General features: G+C 40.3%; 2 protein-coding genes across 6 annotated transcripts in view; one reads left to right on the forward strand and one right to left on the reverse strand.

Moving 5' to 3' along the window:
- The window catches only part of elp1 (elongator acetyltransferase complex subunit 1), a 16438-nt gene extending 2253 nt beyond the window's left edge, over positions 1 to 14185 (reverse strand). The window contains exons 1-31 of one of the 2 annotated variants that reach the window (XM_046030154.1): positions 14055 to 14185; positions 12740 to 12952; positions 12339 to 12491; positions 12116 to 12197; positions 11704 to 11784; positions 11542 to 11627; positions 11200 to 11390; positions 10835 to 10958; positions 10631 to 10724; positions 9822 to 10052; positions 9559 to 9729; positions 9173 to 9251; positions 8848 to 9000; positions 8577 to 8683; positions 8269 to 8372; positions 8120 to 8173; positions 7921 to 8026; positions 7121 to 7236; positions 6877 to 6950; positions 6596 to 6674; positions 6205 to 6284; positions 5964 to 6101; positions 4488 to 4573; positions 4177 to 4325; positions 3331 to 3454; positions 2762 to 2859; positions 2123 to 2324; positions 1915 to 1976; positions 1698 to 1760; positions 1428 to 1488; positions 1192 to 1305 (exon numbers count right to left, since the gene is read on the reverse strand). In XM_046030154.1, the coding sequence (XP_045886110.1) occupies positions 1192 to 1305; positions 1428 to 1488; positions 1698 to 1760; positions 1915 to 1976; positions 2123 to 2324; positions 2762 to 2859; positions 3331 to 3454; positions 4177 to 4325; positions 4488 to 4573; positions 5964 to 6101; positions 6205 to 6284; positions 6596 to 6674; positions 6877 to 6950; positions 7121 to 7236; positions 7921 to 8026; positions 8120 to 8173; positions 8269 to 8372; positions 8577 to 8683; positions 8848 to 9000; positions 9173 to 9251; positions 9559 to 9729; positions 9822 to 10052; positions 10631 to 10724; positions 10835 to 10958; positions 11200 to 11390; positions 11542 to 11627; positions 11704 to 11784; positions 12116 to 12197; positions 12339 to 12491; positions 12740 to 12889 (3412 nt within the window). In that variant the 5' untranslated portion in view covers positions 12890 to 12952; positions 14055 to 14185. The other variant, XM_046030155.1, reaches the window with a different exon arrangement.
- Positions 14186 to 15806: 1621 nt separating this feature from the next.
- Positions 15807 to 17139, forward strand: part of arhgef37 (Rho guanine nucleotide exchange factor (GEF) 37) — a 30759-nt gene continuing 29426 nt past the window's right edge. For 2 of the 4 annotated variants that reach the window (XM_046031269.1, XM_046031271.1), the window contains exon 1: positions 15807 to 15946. The gene's annotated coding sequence lies outside the window, so the exon portion shown is untranslated. The remainder of the gene's footprint in view (positions 15947 to 17139) is intronic. The other 2 variants (XM_046031270.1, XM_046031272.1) reach the window with 2 other exon arrangements.

A 17139-nucleotide genomic window follows, 5' to 3' on the forward strand; every position in this document is an offset into this window, starting at 1 on the left:
CAAAACAGAAATCCTGGTCATTGGGTCCCAGCAGATGGCAAATCAAATACTGCCATCTGCTGGTTCCCTAGTAAATCACATTAAGCCTGTGGCAAAGAACCTTGGTGTTTGGTTTGATAGTAATTTAAATGTCGAGCAGCACACCACAAAGCTTGTTCAATCATGTTTTTATCAACTTAAATATAGCAAAAATTCGATCTATGTTAACTTTTAAGGACACAGAGACCATTTTACACGCCTTCATCTCATCACGCCTGGATTATTGCAACAGCCTTTTCACCTGTTTAACCCAAAAATCTATTGATCGACTCCAGACTGTCCAGAACTCAGCTGCCAGGCTTTTAACCAGAACAAAGAAATATGACCACATTACTCCTATTTTAGCTTCATTACACTGGCTCCCAGTATGTTTTAGAATTGACTTTAAAATTCTATTGATCACTTTTAAAGCTCTTCATGGCCTCTCGCCTTGTTATATTTCTGACCTTTTAGTCTCATACGCACCAGCACGTACCTTGAGATCCTCGGACAGAGGTCTGTTGTCTGTTCCAGAGTCTCGACTGAAAACTAAAGGGGACAGAGCGTTTGCTGTCAGGGCCCCGAGGCTCTGGAACAGCCTGCCCGAGGAAATCAGGTCGGCTGAGTCAGTGAAGTCTTTTAAGTCCCATCTTTAAACATACTTTTATAGGAGAGCCTTTCCCGATCTTATTTGACTTTATTTTATCCCTTTTATTTTATTTTACTAATTTTATATTTATCTTAAATGTGTATTTTAGTCTTTTCAATGTTTTCTTGCTCTTATCTTGTTTTGTTTTTGTATTATTGTCTTTTGGGTATTATTGTCTTTACACTTGTTAAAGCACTTTGTAACTTGTTTTTGAAAATAAATAAAGATGATGATTATTATTATTATTTTAATAAAGTGGTTGCTTACAAAAAATGAGAGCTACAATTCCACAAAGTGCATTCAGCCATATCGTGGTAGTAAAATGACTGAAACATACTGAGCATACAGATGGTCAGACTGAACATTTTGACCCTTTTCACTGTAAAAAAACCCCCAAAGAAACCAAAAAAAAAGTAATCACTAATGTAAGTCTTTCCTAGTGAGAGTGAGCTGAGTATGACGTTAGGAGACAGGAGATGTTTGCTCAGATACTGTATGTCCTGTAAATTCTGACTTATTCTCACCCAGCATGTCCAGTCTGGCCTTCTCTTTCTGCTCACGAACTACAGCCAGTCGAGTCCTGTGCCGAGTGAACGTCGCTACTTGAGCCTCCAGGAAGGCAGTCTGGGTGCTGACAGCTGACACAAGACAACATCATAACTGCACAAGATTTTGTGTCTCTGTTTAAGTTTTCTGTTATTTCTGGTCTGTTTAAGAATAAACAGTAGAAGAACAACTGGCCGGTAAGAATTATCTTTACCTTCCAACAGAGCTGGTTTGAGGTTGGTTTCAGTGATGTCCTGTCTGTTGTGCATGTAAATCTGTAGCAGACAGATATCTCTCATAAGCCCCAAGTAAGTCATATAAGAGCTGACCATATGAAAAGTCTGTGCCGCAGATTAAGTATTTTTCACTTCATACCCACGTGCTTTACATTGTGCTTCAACTTAATGTTATATGCTTTTCACATTTTACAAAACAGTAATGCCAAAAATGAATTAAAAAAAAGTAGTAACTTTTTTTTACTGACCAACCGCAGCGCCTCCTCCCAGACTGAACCATTGATGAGAGCCAAGATGGCCTCCTCACAGTCCTATAGGAAACAAAGAAATGCAGAGCTTTCAGCCTCAACAAGCAGCAGCAGTAATAGACCAGAAGTTGTCTGTTTCTGCGGGGTGATTCTTAATTTATTAATGCTTCATAAGAAACCATTTTGTCCAGCAGCTTCCTCCTGCACAGGGTCTTACTTTGGCGTACTGGTCCAACAGCAGAGCAGCTTCTGAGTACCGTCGCTGTTCAGTCAGCTTCTCTATAAAAGGAAGGAAAAACAAGTTATAGGATGAACATGCAATTACACCCTAATTGAATAGTACAACCAGCTAACTGGCTACCTGTCTGTCTGACTGTCAACCTGCATTTCCATGGTTCAGTCTATCTACCTGTTGTTGTGGTTACCTGCCAGGTCTCTTGCCAGCAGAGCTAACTGGTCTGGTGGTAGAGGGATTTGCTGTGCCACACAGATGGCGTTTCTCCAGCTGGAGCTGCTGGCGAATGCCTGCAGGGCACGGACTGGCTCTCCGCATCGCCATAGCAACAGGCCGGCTGGCTCTGCCTGTTGCTGCTCCACTAGGTGCTGGGCGTAAGCACAGCTTAGAGCCTAGAGGTCAGAGGTCAAAGTTCAGTGTTACTCTCCAAAAAACGCATTTGAGTCGAGTGTATTTCCTTCCTCATAAAACAAGTATTTTAAATCAAGCATTGTTTAAATCCATGTTTAGGATAATCCTAAAAAATTCAGTTATCTGAAAACTAGAAAAAGAAAGTGTATTTAACCACCTAAACTATTATACACCTACACAACCAACCATACTGTAGATACATAACTGGTGTTGCCAAATGTAGCAAAATAAATGTGATTTCAAAAATACATTTTAATCAATTAAATAATTACACTATTAAAAAATGACATGCCCATCACAAGTTGAAGCCTAAAGTGATTAAACAGAGTAAACATATACTGTAGCATTCAAATAGTCTGACCACCAGTTAGCCACCCAGTAACTTCAGGGTGAAAAATGTCCTCAGCTGTGTTTGTACCTTGTAATGAGGACTGTCTGCTGTGTACAGCCGCAGAGCTTCACTGTAGAGTTTCTGCTCCTTCACAAGCTGCAAAGCCTCAGGGAAATGTTCCTCTCCTGAACAAATCAGACAGAGACTAGGTCACAGTCAACATTTATTCAGCTAAGAATTTACTCAACATTAGCATATCATTTACAGCCTGCTATTCTACTTTTATTTAGATCAACAGACATAACTTGACAGATCAAAGGACTGATTAATGGTTGGTCATTAATAGAGTGCATTTCAGTGAAGAAAAACATCTCTGTTCAGTGTGGGAATATCTTCTTTCATAAAACATATACACAGGATAACAACTTTCCAATAAAAGGAATTCATATGCCAATATTCTTGAGGTACATCTTTAAATAGCACAATTTGATAGATCCATTCTGTGAAAGCTGTCATCAAAGGATGGGGATAGAGCAGATTTTTCTGGACATTTGCATGGCCACAAATTAGAGAATCTCACAGCAAACAGTGGCTTCTTGACATAAAAGGAACAGCAGTAAAAGGGGCTAAGCTGACACTGAAACATTCAGACTGACCACACTTGCTGAGGTGATGCAGGGCCTTCCTGTAGCGTTTCAGGTGTTTGTCGATGGTGTAGCGCTGATAGTTTGGCTCCAGGCTCTTCAGCATGTTTAAGAAGGGAAGGTATTCTTTGGGGTCCTGCAGGGATTGTGGACAAAAGCAAACTGATACATACTGACAATTTCACCCACCAATCACAGCTTAATTATATAATGAGTGTAATTTGCATTTTGGGTGTCTTGACTGTTGGAAATCTATCTAAAAACTCTGGATATGAAAAAAGTAAACCAAACACAACTTGTGGTTCATTCAAGCTAATAATGTGTTTTTTTCCTCTTCATATCATATATTTAGCATTTTATGGTGCACTGATTCTTATGTATACACCATTTTTTCTGGATTAATTAATCCATCAGTTTACTTCATGGCTTCATTTCACACAAGATTTCCCACTAAGCAAATAGAAAAAACTCAAAACTAATACACTACAGAAATCTCCTTCTCCTTTCAGAGCTGATTATTTAATTAGATTTTGCAGTGCCTTGCGGTGTAACTTAACTACACTACTTAACTTAATTAATTTGATATTTGGCAGCTTAAATGCCTCGTTTAATTTTGACTCTGTTATGGTGCATACATCTGCATATTCATGACTAAATGTTTTCTTGAAAACTTCTTATTGCTTTAAGACAGAGAGGTCGTAAATATCATGTATTACTTGATAACCTCATTACCATAACTGATTGTGTTTGATATACAATGTCATGGTAATTTGGATTTCCATTTTTTTTTGCTGCAAAGCACTTAATTTGGTAAGTCAAGTAAAAGAAGATGTTTCCTCTTCCTCTGCCGTCTTGTACCTTCTGGGATTTCTCAGCCACCATGAGCACAAGGTCGAAGTCGTACGTGCCCAGAGAGTGTTCGTAGAGGTCGTTGACATTGACGAGAAAGAGAAGGTACTTTAAGGCCTCTTCAGCCCTTACAGCACCGGGCGCTTCAGGAGGGTTCACTGGACACAAACACAGCACACTATGACAAACCAAAAAAGTATCTGCTCCCAATACCTGCCCCCGTGTGTGTGTGTGTGTGTGTGTGTGTGTGTGTGTAACTGAATGAAAAACATTTTAGCTTAGCTTTATCACAAACTCCTGCAGGTCATCTGTGTGCTCACCTCGAAGCTCGTGGACTTTCTGCAGAGCGATCTCCAGCTCTGGAACTGTCTTCTTCACATGAGCCGTCAGTATGGACAGAAAAAACCTGGATGGTTGACAACATGAACCATTTTATATCACACAACTGCAATATCTAATGTTAAACTGACACCACGTGTGCAGCCGAATCACTGCAGACCTGTTTTAAGTCAAGTCAACAAATTGAGGGAGAGCCTATTAAGGCTTAGTAGGACAAGACCATATTGTCAAAAAAACTACCAAATACTTTTTCTTGAAGCAGGTTGAAGCCGCAAAAATTAATCAAAGCCTCTGTATAGATCAAATAGTTGAAAATTAACACTCAAAAATGAAGGTGCAACTGTGCCAAAAGCCAATGTTTGGAACATTTTTGCATTTCTTCCTCACTGTGGCTGGTTCTGAACCACTTGTTGCAATTCACAACCCTCACCACTAGATGCCACTAAAACTTACACACTGAACTTCTAAGGTCCGTTTCAGACACTTTGCTGTGCACATCGTTCAAATGAAGTTATCACTGCATATTTTTTGCTGAATCTCAAGGAATTCTACTTCAACTAAGTGTAATAAAATATTGATGGCACTAAACATTCATAAAATATATACTTCAAATCATTTATCACCTTTGATGGGAAAAGATTATTATATCGTTTTTAAACAGTACTTGGAGGTGCGTTCGATTCTCGGCGAGCATGCAGAACTCGGCACAGCATCGGTGTTTGCACACAGCAGCATGGTAACTGAACAAAGTGGGCCGCACCACACCACACAACACTATTCTAGCTGATCCAGCCATGATTTGTGTGTGAGGTAATGTTAAATGACTTGCTCACGGACATTCAGCTTACTTTCTAGTTTGCCAAGACATGCGGTTGTTCTGATGATAGCTATAGTAGCAGGAGTGTTGTGAGTATTCCTGTTTGGAGCAGGTGTTCTGGCTCAGGGATCATCTCAGCTTCATGTTAGCTCTGCAGCAGAAAATGTAATGGCATTATGCTAGCCCACAACTTAGCTAACGTTAATTACATTACTTGTTGTGTTGTTGTTTGCTCTATACCATTTTATTTAAGTCAGTGTTGGATTTCTCCAGAATCGCTTACTCCAGTTTTTAGATTATGTTTATCTTGACCGGGGCGGCTTCAGGAGGTAGAGCGGGTTGGCCGTTAATCGGAAGGTTGGCGGTTCAATCCCTGGCTCCCCCTAGTTGCGTGTCGAAGTGTCCTTGGGCAAGATACTGAACCCCGAATTGGGTTGGCGGCTATTCCGCCAGTGTATGAATGAGTGTGAATGTTAGTTTCCGTTTGAGCACTTAGGCTCAGTGTATGAATGTGTGTGACTGGTGAATGCAGATGTAGTGTAAAAGACTAGAAAGGCGCTATACAAGTACGGAGCATTTACATTTACTAACATTTAAGATTGTAAGTAGATATTTATAAATAGATTTCAGTATCACTAACTTGTTTGGACCCATTGACTCCATGGCAGTCCGTAAAGCATCACAAACTATATCCACCTTCTTCTTTCCAGAAACAGGATGGGTCTGTACCGGGCTGCTCTCAGGACGGGGGTACATGGTGCTAGTCGTATCCTCCTCCCTGGGTAAAAAAAAAGATTTACATTATGTTAGTAGTAAAATACCTGTTAAAACAAGAGTTGTTTTTCTTCTCAACTGAAGCAGCCGCAGATCTGAAGTCTTACTTGAGCTCAGTGAGGAAGAGGTTAATGTGGTTGATGGAGTCGAGTTGTGTGATGAAGGTCTCCATGTTCTCCAGGAAAGCCTGCCGGAAGAAATGGACACTGAAACACGACTATTCAGAAAAGCACATGGTGTCAAGTGTTTGGTTTTATGCTATGCTCTCTCAAGGTCAGAGACGGAAACAGTCAATACTGAATAATGTGTATTGACACACACTTTTACTGCATGAAATCTGAACACTCCTAATTCCTTCACCTTCTTCATCTTTTAGAAGATAATCACATTTATAGGGTGTTCTGTTTTTGTTTGGCCCCACTTTTACAGCTTCTCTTGTTAATGAAACTGAACAAAATAAAATATGTCACGAGACTACATGTTAAACCTTTTATGTACCTTTGGGTTGTGGTCATAAATTAAGTTCAGGTTGATCCTCAGCTTCTTCATACACTCAAAGGCATCTCTGAACTTCAAACTGAAACAAACAAAACAACATGTTTGACTTTGACGATTTTACAGTATCAGGATACAAATTGACACTTTTACATAACGTCAAGAAAATTATGTTCAAGTATTAAAAAGTTTGGTTAAAAAACAACTATATAAAGATAAAAGGTGCGTTGGGTGCAGTTAAGGTCTGGGAGGACAAATGACTTATGGAAAATAATCAAACTCACCTGTCCAACCACTTCCTGAGCTGAGCCAACACCAGCGCTCGATGATGCACGGTCTCCAGGTTCCCACGAGGCATCTAGACACATACAAACCCCCCCCCAAAAATCAGAATGCATACCTCTAGATTCACTATACGTCACAATAATAAAACATGTTTAAACATCAAATTTTCAGCGCTGCTGTGGTGTTTACAGCGGAAACAGTAAAAGGTAGCAACATGTTTCTGTTTGTGTGTGTTAAAACGACCTGTAGAATCACTCTGGTGTCTTGTGGGACCACCGTGACGATCCTGGATCCCCTCTCCACCCGCCGCAGTGTCTCGTCATTCTGAACTCCATCTGAGGCCAAGGCCGCCTGCAGCCCTGCGGGGTCAAAGGTCATTCAACTCAGCTGCACCATAAAACATAAACCAGTCGCCAACTTTACAACTCATTTCAGGAGGACAAAAGAAGACAGCACAGGTACCTATAGGAGCAGCTAGTCAGAGTAGAAGAAAGTATTTTCTAACATTAACTTTAATGTTAGTAAAGGTAATGTTAGCAGCTTCCAAAAAACATAGTACTTCAAGCTAGGGCAAATACCTGATGTCTTTTTAAATTTTGTGTCAAATAATTTGATTTATTGATTGCTGTCGGGATATAATTTCACAATTATAACAAAAACTGCCTCTGAAATAAATTGCCCGCCCTGACACTCCAGGTCAAAGTTCAAAGCAAAAAGATATTTTATATACATGGATAATGACCTCCAGTGTACAGACAGATGGATGACTCTGACCCTAAAACAAACGTAACTGAACATAATTATTGGGCATTTGTTATTACTTAAAATTAAAATGTTTTAACAAATAATTCCCATACTTTTATTTATGTTGATTAAAAATACCAAACTATATTCAATCTGAACTGAATAACAAACTTTGAATCTTTGTGTATCGGCCAATTACAAATATTGCATTGTTGTATGTAACAGACCGTGTATTTAAATGCATTTTGACCTGAACAGATGCACATTCAGGTCTTTTCTTTGTGTGTGTGTCATCCTACCTTTGGCACTGAGCGTGCTCAGTTGGAGGCAGCGGCAGGTGTGGGAGTGTGTGCTGATGATGAGGAAGTCGTTGCAAACGGCAAAGGAGGAAATATTGGAGGCCAGCTGAGAAAGAAGTAGACATAAATTATAACTAAATATAATAAATATATCTCAATAAATATCTTGAGAGAGCTGGTTATAGAAAGTTGAGCATACCTCTGTGTCACCAGCATACAGGTGGGATCTGTCTGTCAGGCCGAGTAGATATTCCTGAATGCATAAAGGCAAAGCAAAAAGAAACATATGGATTTACACAAGAACTTGCTTATAATTAGTGATTTAAATATGGATGTGTGTGTTTCTACCTCGCCGCTGATGGTGCAGAGGGCCGTCTGAACGCAGGGAACAGGGAAGTTGACGCTACATCCACTGGAGTCACGCCAATCCTCCACTGACGGCTCTGAACAATCTAAACAGAAATTATTTTTTTTTTCTGCAAATTAATGCATTTTAAATGCTCCTAGGTGACATTTTTCTCGATAATGAAAGCAAGCATCAATATTGGTTTGAAAAAATTTACTTTAAAAAAATGGAATGATAATCATTTTATACATTTGAATTAATATATTTCCAAGAAAACATCACTTAAAGAAGAAACGTGTTGGTGACTGACCCCAGAGCAGCTTCTTGATCTGTCCATCCTCCAGCTGTAGAGCCACAGTGCCAGTCTGGGAGCAGTGAACCATATTGATGACAACACCTTCCACTTCTATCTCAGACCTGAAACATAAAAAAGCCGAGTCTTAAAATACAACATGGCTGTGGAACAATTCACTTTAATGGATTCAATGCAATTCAGTTCATTTGTAAGCTTAACAGGACAATGACTAGGCTAAAGGAGACTGCTGCTGCCACTGCAGTGTTTACAGTTTAGCCCTGCTGACCTAACAGTGAGTGTGTCATCAGCATCAGCAGGGCGGAGCATCAACAGGGTAGAGGAGGTTGGCAGAACACCGGAGCGCACACCCAAAAACAGCTCGTCCTCCAGCCACAGCAGCTGCCGCAGGGCCAGAGCCTCTTCCTGGAGAACCATCACTCTGCAGGAAGACAGCAGGAAAATGAGAGGCGAAAACCACTGAGGGAACATTGGAGAAACACTAGGATGCCATGAAAAAAAAACAACGGGCTTCAATCAGGTCAAGTTCAGACAGTAAATTAGCTGCAAGGGTCAGAAGTGTGCATCAGGGGCACTGCAGGATGTTGTGTCACCTGAAGGTTTTCTGGAGGACCAGGGGACGAGACACCGTCCGGAACCCATTTGCTGTTTTGTCAGCCTGTTCTCCTAAATCTGGACAAATAATATAATCAATCAGATCCAAATAATATTTAGACCCATAACAAATATATATACACATCAGTGTTTATGTCAATTAAAAAAGAAACAATGCAAAATGTGAACAAGAATTCATTTCGTTCCGTCTTTCTAACCAAGATCCTTTGGGTGTTGAGGGTCTTTCATATAAGTCTGGATTTGGTTCTCCCCACCCATATTCTCATTTCATCAGGTGAAGGATTCAAAAACATTCAACAAACATCATTTAACTCACATTCATTCTGATGATTACCATCTTAATGGAAACCATTGTTTACCCCACCTTGGCCGTAGACGGAGATCTGTCCGTCAGAAGTCAACGCTGCCAGCTGATTGGTCCTCTGAGGTTGGCAGAGGAAGGTCACCTGGTTGACCGGTGAGGTCAGCTGAAGCTCAAATGAACACATGGGAGGAGGAACCACACACTGCCTGAAGGATGTCACCAGGATTTTATCTGAGGGGTTTTAAATAAATATTAAAATGATGTTGGAATCGTCCTACATAGTTATATCTAGTTACATGTCCTCTCATCTCATTGGCCCTCACCTCCATCAATCACAGCCACGTTGGCGTTGTCGGTGGCGTCCAGCCCGGGGCTCCTCTCAGTTGTCCAGCCCCAGTCATAGGTGATGCTGGTCCAGCTGCGGGTCACCACGTGGAGCCTTAGTGGGTGCTCGGGGTCCCAGCAGACACAGACTGGAGCCTTCTGAGAGTCTCTGCCAAAGTCCAGGCTCTGCTTCAGATACCAGTGATAGTTCCCCACCACCCACAACTGGACTGCAGAGGGAGGATGAGCAAAATTAAGGTGGATCGTTCATGTACTTTCAATTTATTCATGCATTCATTCATTCCAGATAGGGTCTCTTCTAGCCATGCATAACAAGTGAGACTAGAAACCGCAGACTGATCAATTTTATCATCTTCAAGGACCAAATATTCTAAATTCATTACCAAAGTAAAACAATTATTGTGGCAAAAAATGCAGAACGATCAGTTCAGACACAACCTTTTTGCAAAGATAATGGGTTGAAACTTGTAATTTAGATTTAGATATTAATCAGGCTCTGCTTTATTTGATAACAATAAACAGCAAATTTCTGCAGGCAAGCATGGAAACATCTCAAATACTATTCATAAAGAATAAAGTCCAAAGTCACATTACTGAAGTTCATGTAAACCACCAAAGGAGGAATGATGGATTGGTACAGATTTATCCAATTCTGTTTGACTTGCAAAATATCTCGTGTGAATGGATTTTGACTCTCAGGCAATGATTTATGTCACTGATGGGGTCCAACATGTTCAACGTTACATTGATTGGCCTGAAGGAGGGTTGAAACTTTGGCTGAGCTTACTGTAAGTGTTGACTTGTTTGTCTTCTCCAGCCGTCATGTCCTCCAACCAAACAGCTAAAACAGTGGAGTCACTGTTCCACAGCAAATCATTCACCTGAAACACACTCGCATCAATTAGTGTTTTAATATTGGCTTAGAAAGACGTATCACTATCTAAAGTTAATTTTTTTTTTTTTAAATCGTATTTGAATCAGCTGAGCGTACCTTGGCCTGGTCTTTACTAAACGGGAGGGTGAAGTCTCCATGTAGCAGTCCGTTCTTCTCCATGAAAACCACACTGTGTTTGTTGGGATGACGCTGAGTGCTCGCTATCAGGCTGCCTGAGGGTCTGAAAACCAGGACAGGATTGAACATAAGTTCCAACAGTCCAAAGAGGTAATTTCACATCAGCACCCAGGCAACTCCTAATGCTGCATTTGTTCTTTTTAAATGTTAAGTATTATTTATCCTGGACAGACACCAGAGTCTTTCACACATCTAACACTTCTCCACATGGAAAAGAGCAACACCTAAACTTGACTAAATTCATTTAATGAACCAAACAAACATAGCTTTGGCAGCGTTCTTACTTCCAGCAGAGCGCCTGCTCCAGGCCGTTGATGGGCTCGCTTGTGGCCTGCAGGACGCCCTCTCTGTTCCAGACTCGGACTTTCCTGGCTCCGGTCTGAAGACATATGGCACTGACGGCAAACAGCTGACCATCACCTCGCCATGTCACCCGCGGCCTGCGGTCATCCCAGGCTGCAGCCGGCTGCACCTCCTGTGGGTGCACATTAACATCATTCAGAATATTTTCATATTAGGCAAATTGTTTCTTTCATTTTAGACATATTATATATAACCGTAGTATGGTTCACTGCTCCCATTGGTTCATTTTGAAGCCATGATGTTTCTTCTAGTTGAACACTGACCTGGATCTTTCTTTGCGCTGCCTGTTTTCCCTCTGAGCCATGGAACTGAGTTTCCTTCTTCCCCCAACCCACTGTGATGAACTTACCTGCAAAACATTAAATTAATCATTAAATTTTTTTTCTAAATTCCATGAATTCAGAGTCCATTTGGAGTCACCGTACCTTCACCAAAGTCATCCTGGTGGATTCCGATTTCAGTAATCGGCTCAAACTCTTTGGTCATCATGATGATCGTTTCCTGACCTGTCGGCACAAATAATTACTGTTAATGTGCATTAATGCTAAATGTCTTTAACTGATAATTATCTAACTAACTAAGCGCTGAATAAGGTTATACAGTGGCTCTTGACCATACTGTGACCGTTATAGAGACAAATAAATTGAGAAGAATATACTTGTATCTTAATATCTTTGATGCTTTGTTTTGTGTGTAGTGATGCAGAGATCATCCTATAATTCATTTAGGAGACCGACATCCCACTGGGGTTTCTCTGACTGACGATTCAAAGCATTTAACTTCAGTTGGAAGATTTAAAAGATTTAAAAACAGTGAATTCACATTTTACATACTGACCCGTAGTGAGAATGACGAGCTCTTCATCTGGACTCCAACTCATCGAGGTCAGGCCGCTGTCCACACTGCCAACACACTCTAACTGTGGAACAATCACACATATTTTGTGAGAACCCTCACCGACATAAAGCATTCCCTTGCCCCTTATACTCCCCTTAACTTAAAACTAACTCTAACCACAACCCTGAAGCCAACTCTTTGAAGAACCTTTCCAGTCGCTAACCTGGCAGGTGTTGAGGTTGAAGAGGACGACATCGCCACCAGCTGTGGCCAAACATGCTGACTCGAGTTCAGCCAGGTCCTGCAGGCCAACCACCTTTCCGCTGCCATCCTCTGGGAGGAATCCCTCAGCTGTCAATGAGGCCTCACTGACCACCTGCAGGACAGAATGGAGGAGAGTTGAAGATGAGTGAACCAGCTTTCACCTCCACTGAAATGGTGAACCTTTCCGTTATTACTTGTTTGAAATTCCAATTTGGAAGCATCTCGAAACCCATTACTATCTTAAACAAGACAAAGCTTTAAAGAGTAAACAGAACTTGTGTGCCTGCAAAGTCACGAGCATCGAAAACTCAGCAAAATATCTGCTCTCATCACAAATATAGGATGTCATCACCAGCTCACCTGGCCAGTTCGTGGGTCATACTCCGTGATGGAGTAGTGCGAAGCGACCAGCAGTGAGCCGGTGTCAGCCCGCACAGAGAAACACTGAGGGGAGCCTGGACCATGCAGCTCTGAGCTGCGTAGACTCTTCAGCAGCTTCAAGTTCCGCATTTTACCTCAGGACAGACTGAAAACACACGAGCCCGAGTCTGAACCCAAAGGCTGCAAAATCACCTGAAACAACAAAAATTAAACACGTTCAGTACTGAAACCACTGACCTATATATCTGGGTGAAATATCAGTACAATGTCATTCCCTAGATAAAAACACCTGAAATCTTTCTGGGATGGTTTCCATGTTGTCCTTTCTTGGAATTACAGTTTAGTGTTTAGCTGTCTGAAATGAACAGTGAATGCCTCTACCTGCTTCACCAATCACATCTATAAAAAAGGTTGCCTTTCAGTTTGTCCTTGAAACGTATGAAATATCTTCTATAAGCGCCAAGTCAAATATAATATCATTAGCAATAAACAGATTATATTTAGTCAACAATCTATAACACGACACTGGTCTTTGGCACAGCCCTGTTAATATAAAGTTAATAGTCAGACTTGGGGCTTAATGTCTCACCTGCACAGCCTGTATTTGGCTGCTGCTGTCTGAAAGAAATTAATCTACCATTAATCGTTTCAGTAATTTAAGTAAACAAGCACTTGTTGACTTCAGATTGATAAATGCAAAAGATATTCGGCTTCCCTGTTTCATGTATTTGTAATTTCAATGTTACGAGAAATGAAAATGAGACTGTATGTTTTCTCTCGGGGGTTGCTCTCATAGCCACTACGTTAATTATCGGACACAGCAATGTCCAACACTTTCCCATTTTGTCCCAAAAATTTGGATGACAGGGCTCCAATTTAACTAGTAAATGTATTAAAACGGATTCACCATCATATTTTGAACTGACACTATTCATATTCAATTAGTAAGTTATTTTCTTAACTCTTTACTGTTGTTTCTTCATGTGCCTTTTCTCAGTGCTCATTACAAGGCATGGGTACATAAATCTGCCGAAGTTAGATAGGTAACATAAACCAACAATAACGGTGTAGTTTTAAAAGTACTCTGACAGTTTAATTAACTAGTTTGTTAGCAGTTTAAAGAACCAAACTCAAGAAGGAAAGTTGCAGGATGTCCGAAAATGGAACTGTACGTGCTAGCTTACCTTTAAACTAGAAGGTACGACATGATGTTTAGCTGCAATAATTCAATGAACTAAAAAGAAAATGAAAGCTTGGGAACTTAAATAAATCGCAGTTCCACCTTAAAACTCACCGAGAAGAAACACCGTGAAGTTATAACCTTTTAAATATCCAGCATCAACAACACAACATCATGCATGTGGCGCTGTCACACTCATAACCTTTCACCTCTGACGCAGTTACGTGAGGTAACGGCAGTGTCGCCCCCTGGCGCCGTGGAGTGAACATCTAAATCTTAATTTGATCTACTTTATCTGTTTAATTTGGCTGTTTCCAGTGCTGGAAGAAGTATTCAGACATTTTACTTACAGTGTTTTCTGTCGATATGGTACTATTCACACAAGCAGCCTATAATATTTCACCACAAAAAAACACAACATATGATCAAAAAAGACCTGATTGAACATCTCTGAAACTGGCTGTACACCGCTGCTCCCCATCCTGATGGCGCTTGAGAGGTCCTGCAAAGAAGAATGGGGGAAACTGCCCAAAATAGGTGTGCCAGGCTTCCAGCATGATACTCAAAAAGACTTGAAACTGTTGATGTGCCGAAGGTGCTTCAACAAAGTATTGACCAAAGGCTGTACATACTTATGTACATGTGCTTTTTTCGTTTTTTATTGTTAATAAATTTGCAAATATTTCAAACATATTGTCATTATTGACTTTTTTATTTTTAAAGCTCTTCATGGCCTCTCGCCTTGTTATATTTCTGAACTTTTAGTCCCATATGCACCAGCACGTACCTTGAGATCCTCGGGCAGAGGTCTGTTGTCTGTTCCAGAGTCTCGACTGAAAACTAAAGGGGACAGAGCGTTTGCTGTCAGGGCCCCGAGGCTCTGGAACAGCCTGCCCGAGGAAATCAGGTCGGCTGAGTCAGTGAAGTCCCTTCTTAAAACATACTTTTATAGGAGAGCCTTTCCCAATCTTATTTGACTTTACTTTATTCCTTTTATATTATTCTATTTTACTTATTTTATATTTATCTTAAACGTGTATTTTAGTCTTTTCAATGTTTTCTTGCTTTTATCTTGTATTGTTTTTACATTATTGTCTTTTGGGTATTACTGTCTTTACACTTGTTAAAGCACTTTGTAACTTGTTTTTGAAAATAAATAAAGATTATTATTATTATTATTATTATTATTATTATTATTATTACTATGGAGGTATTGTTTGTAGAATTGTGAGGAAAATAATGAATTTCATCCATTTTGGAATAAGGCTGTAACATAACAAAATGTGGAAAAAGTAAAGTGCTGTGAATACTTTCTGGATGTGCTGTGGCTTACTCTTGGATTGTTTAATCTACAGCAATGCATCACATTCTACAAAGTCTAACATGTTGAGAGAGGTGTTGCCCTGTGAGAATCATGCAGCCTACCTCTATAAAGTCTTTAGATGAGGTTAGAAATCTGAGTTTTCTCAACTCATAAAGAAACCCTTTTAAATTCGCATTCACTATATACATGGTTTTCACTGGACACGGAGGATACAAAAAATTGTTATCTGAAAAGAAATTAGTAACTAAAGCTGTCAGACAAATGTAGTGGAGTAAAACGTATATTAGTTCCCTCGGAGATGTAGAAGTATAATGTTGCATTAAATGGAAATATATAAATAGAGTTCAAAAAGTACCTTAAATTGGTACTGATAAGTACAGCATTTGACTAAATGTAGTTAGTTAGTTAATTACATTCCACCTCTGCAGGTGAGGCGTTATTGTTACATTTATAAACAGTGTTTTTGTTGTTCGGCATTTACTCTGAAAAACACACGGATATTGCCGCTTTCATTCGGCTTTTATTTTGTAGTAGTGACCGGACGTCGTGTTCGTTTGTTCTTGTCGCGAACTTGACCGGCGGCTGACTGACAACAGGTGAACGGGAGTTCAGCGGCAGAAACGCAGAGCTCAGGACACCAGAGCGGGATTAAATACGCGATGAGAAGACGGTAACAAAAAAGGTAAACGTTTCATCTCATTTCTTTGTCATTCTCTGATGTGTTTATTTAAAACAAGGCAGCAGACAGCCCGAATTATTCCCCTACCTTAAACCAAACACGGCTTTCCATCCTGCTCTACGGCGGTTTGTTTACGATGTTCTGTTGGTTTAAAATCCTCCGACTGGCATGTCTAACGTTAATTTACCAAGTGATGAATTGCAGGTAAAAGCGTGAGTAGGACACATCTTGAAATTATATAAAAATAGATTTATCGTGTTGATTGGTTTCGCCCCCTGTCTCCTCGTCTTCGTAATGAAATCAAAACAGGTAGACTGCTGGTGTCACTTATAAGACTAACATTACCCCCAAAAGACAACAGATGAAGTCTAAATTAAACCAGGAACTGCAAGCTTCAGGCAGGCTTCAGATTTTATTTTATTATTATTTTTTTTTTTTGGGGGGGGGGGCACCTTTCATTTACACAAGGGGTTACTTGAGAGTAGCCTAAAAATGAAATTCCTCTAATATGTCTACCTGTTGCACATCGAGCTATGGTTGTTAGGAATATGTGCACATATTTCTCACATACATCTGAGTAGTATGTGTGTAATCACAGTCACAGAAAGACAAGAGAGCGCAAACTATGGGAGAAGGATGCTGCTATAATAATAATAATTATTAATGTATAATATACTGTATAATAATAATCCATCTTAGAAGTAACAAATGCATGCAATGCCATCTAGAGTAACTATACACTCACCTAAAGGATTATTAGGAACACCATACTAATACTGTGTTTGACCCCCTTTCGCCTTCAGAACTGCCTTAATTCTACGTGGCATTGATTCAACAAGGTGCTGAAAGCATTCTTTAGAAATGTTGGCCCATATTGACAGGATAGCATCTTGCAGTTGATGGAGATTTGTGGGATGCAAATCCAGGGCACGAAGCTCCCGTTCCACCGCATCCCAAAGATGCTCTATTGGGTTGAGATCTGGTGACTGTGGGGGCCATTTTAGTACAGTGAACTCATTGTCATGTTCAAGAAACCAATTTGAAATGATTCGAGCTTTGTGACATGGTGCATTATCCTGCTGGAAGTAGCCATCAGAGGATGGGTACATGGTGGCCATAAAGGGATGGACATGGTCAGAAACAATGCTCAGGTAGGCCGTGGCATTTAAACGATGCCCAATTGGCACTAAGGGGCC

This window comes from Micropterus dolomieu, linkage group LG19, assembly GCF_021292245.1.
Source record: "Micropterus dolomieu isolate WLL.071019.BEF.003 ecotype Adirondacks linkage group LG19, ASM2129224v1, whole genome shotgun sequence".
Lineage (NCBI taxonomy): Eukaryota > Metazoa > Chordata > Actinopteri > Centrarchiformes > Centrarchidae > Micropterus > Micropterus dolomieu.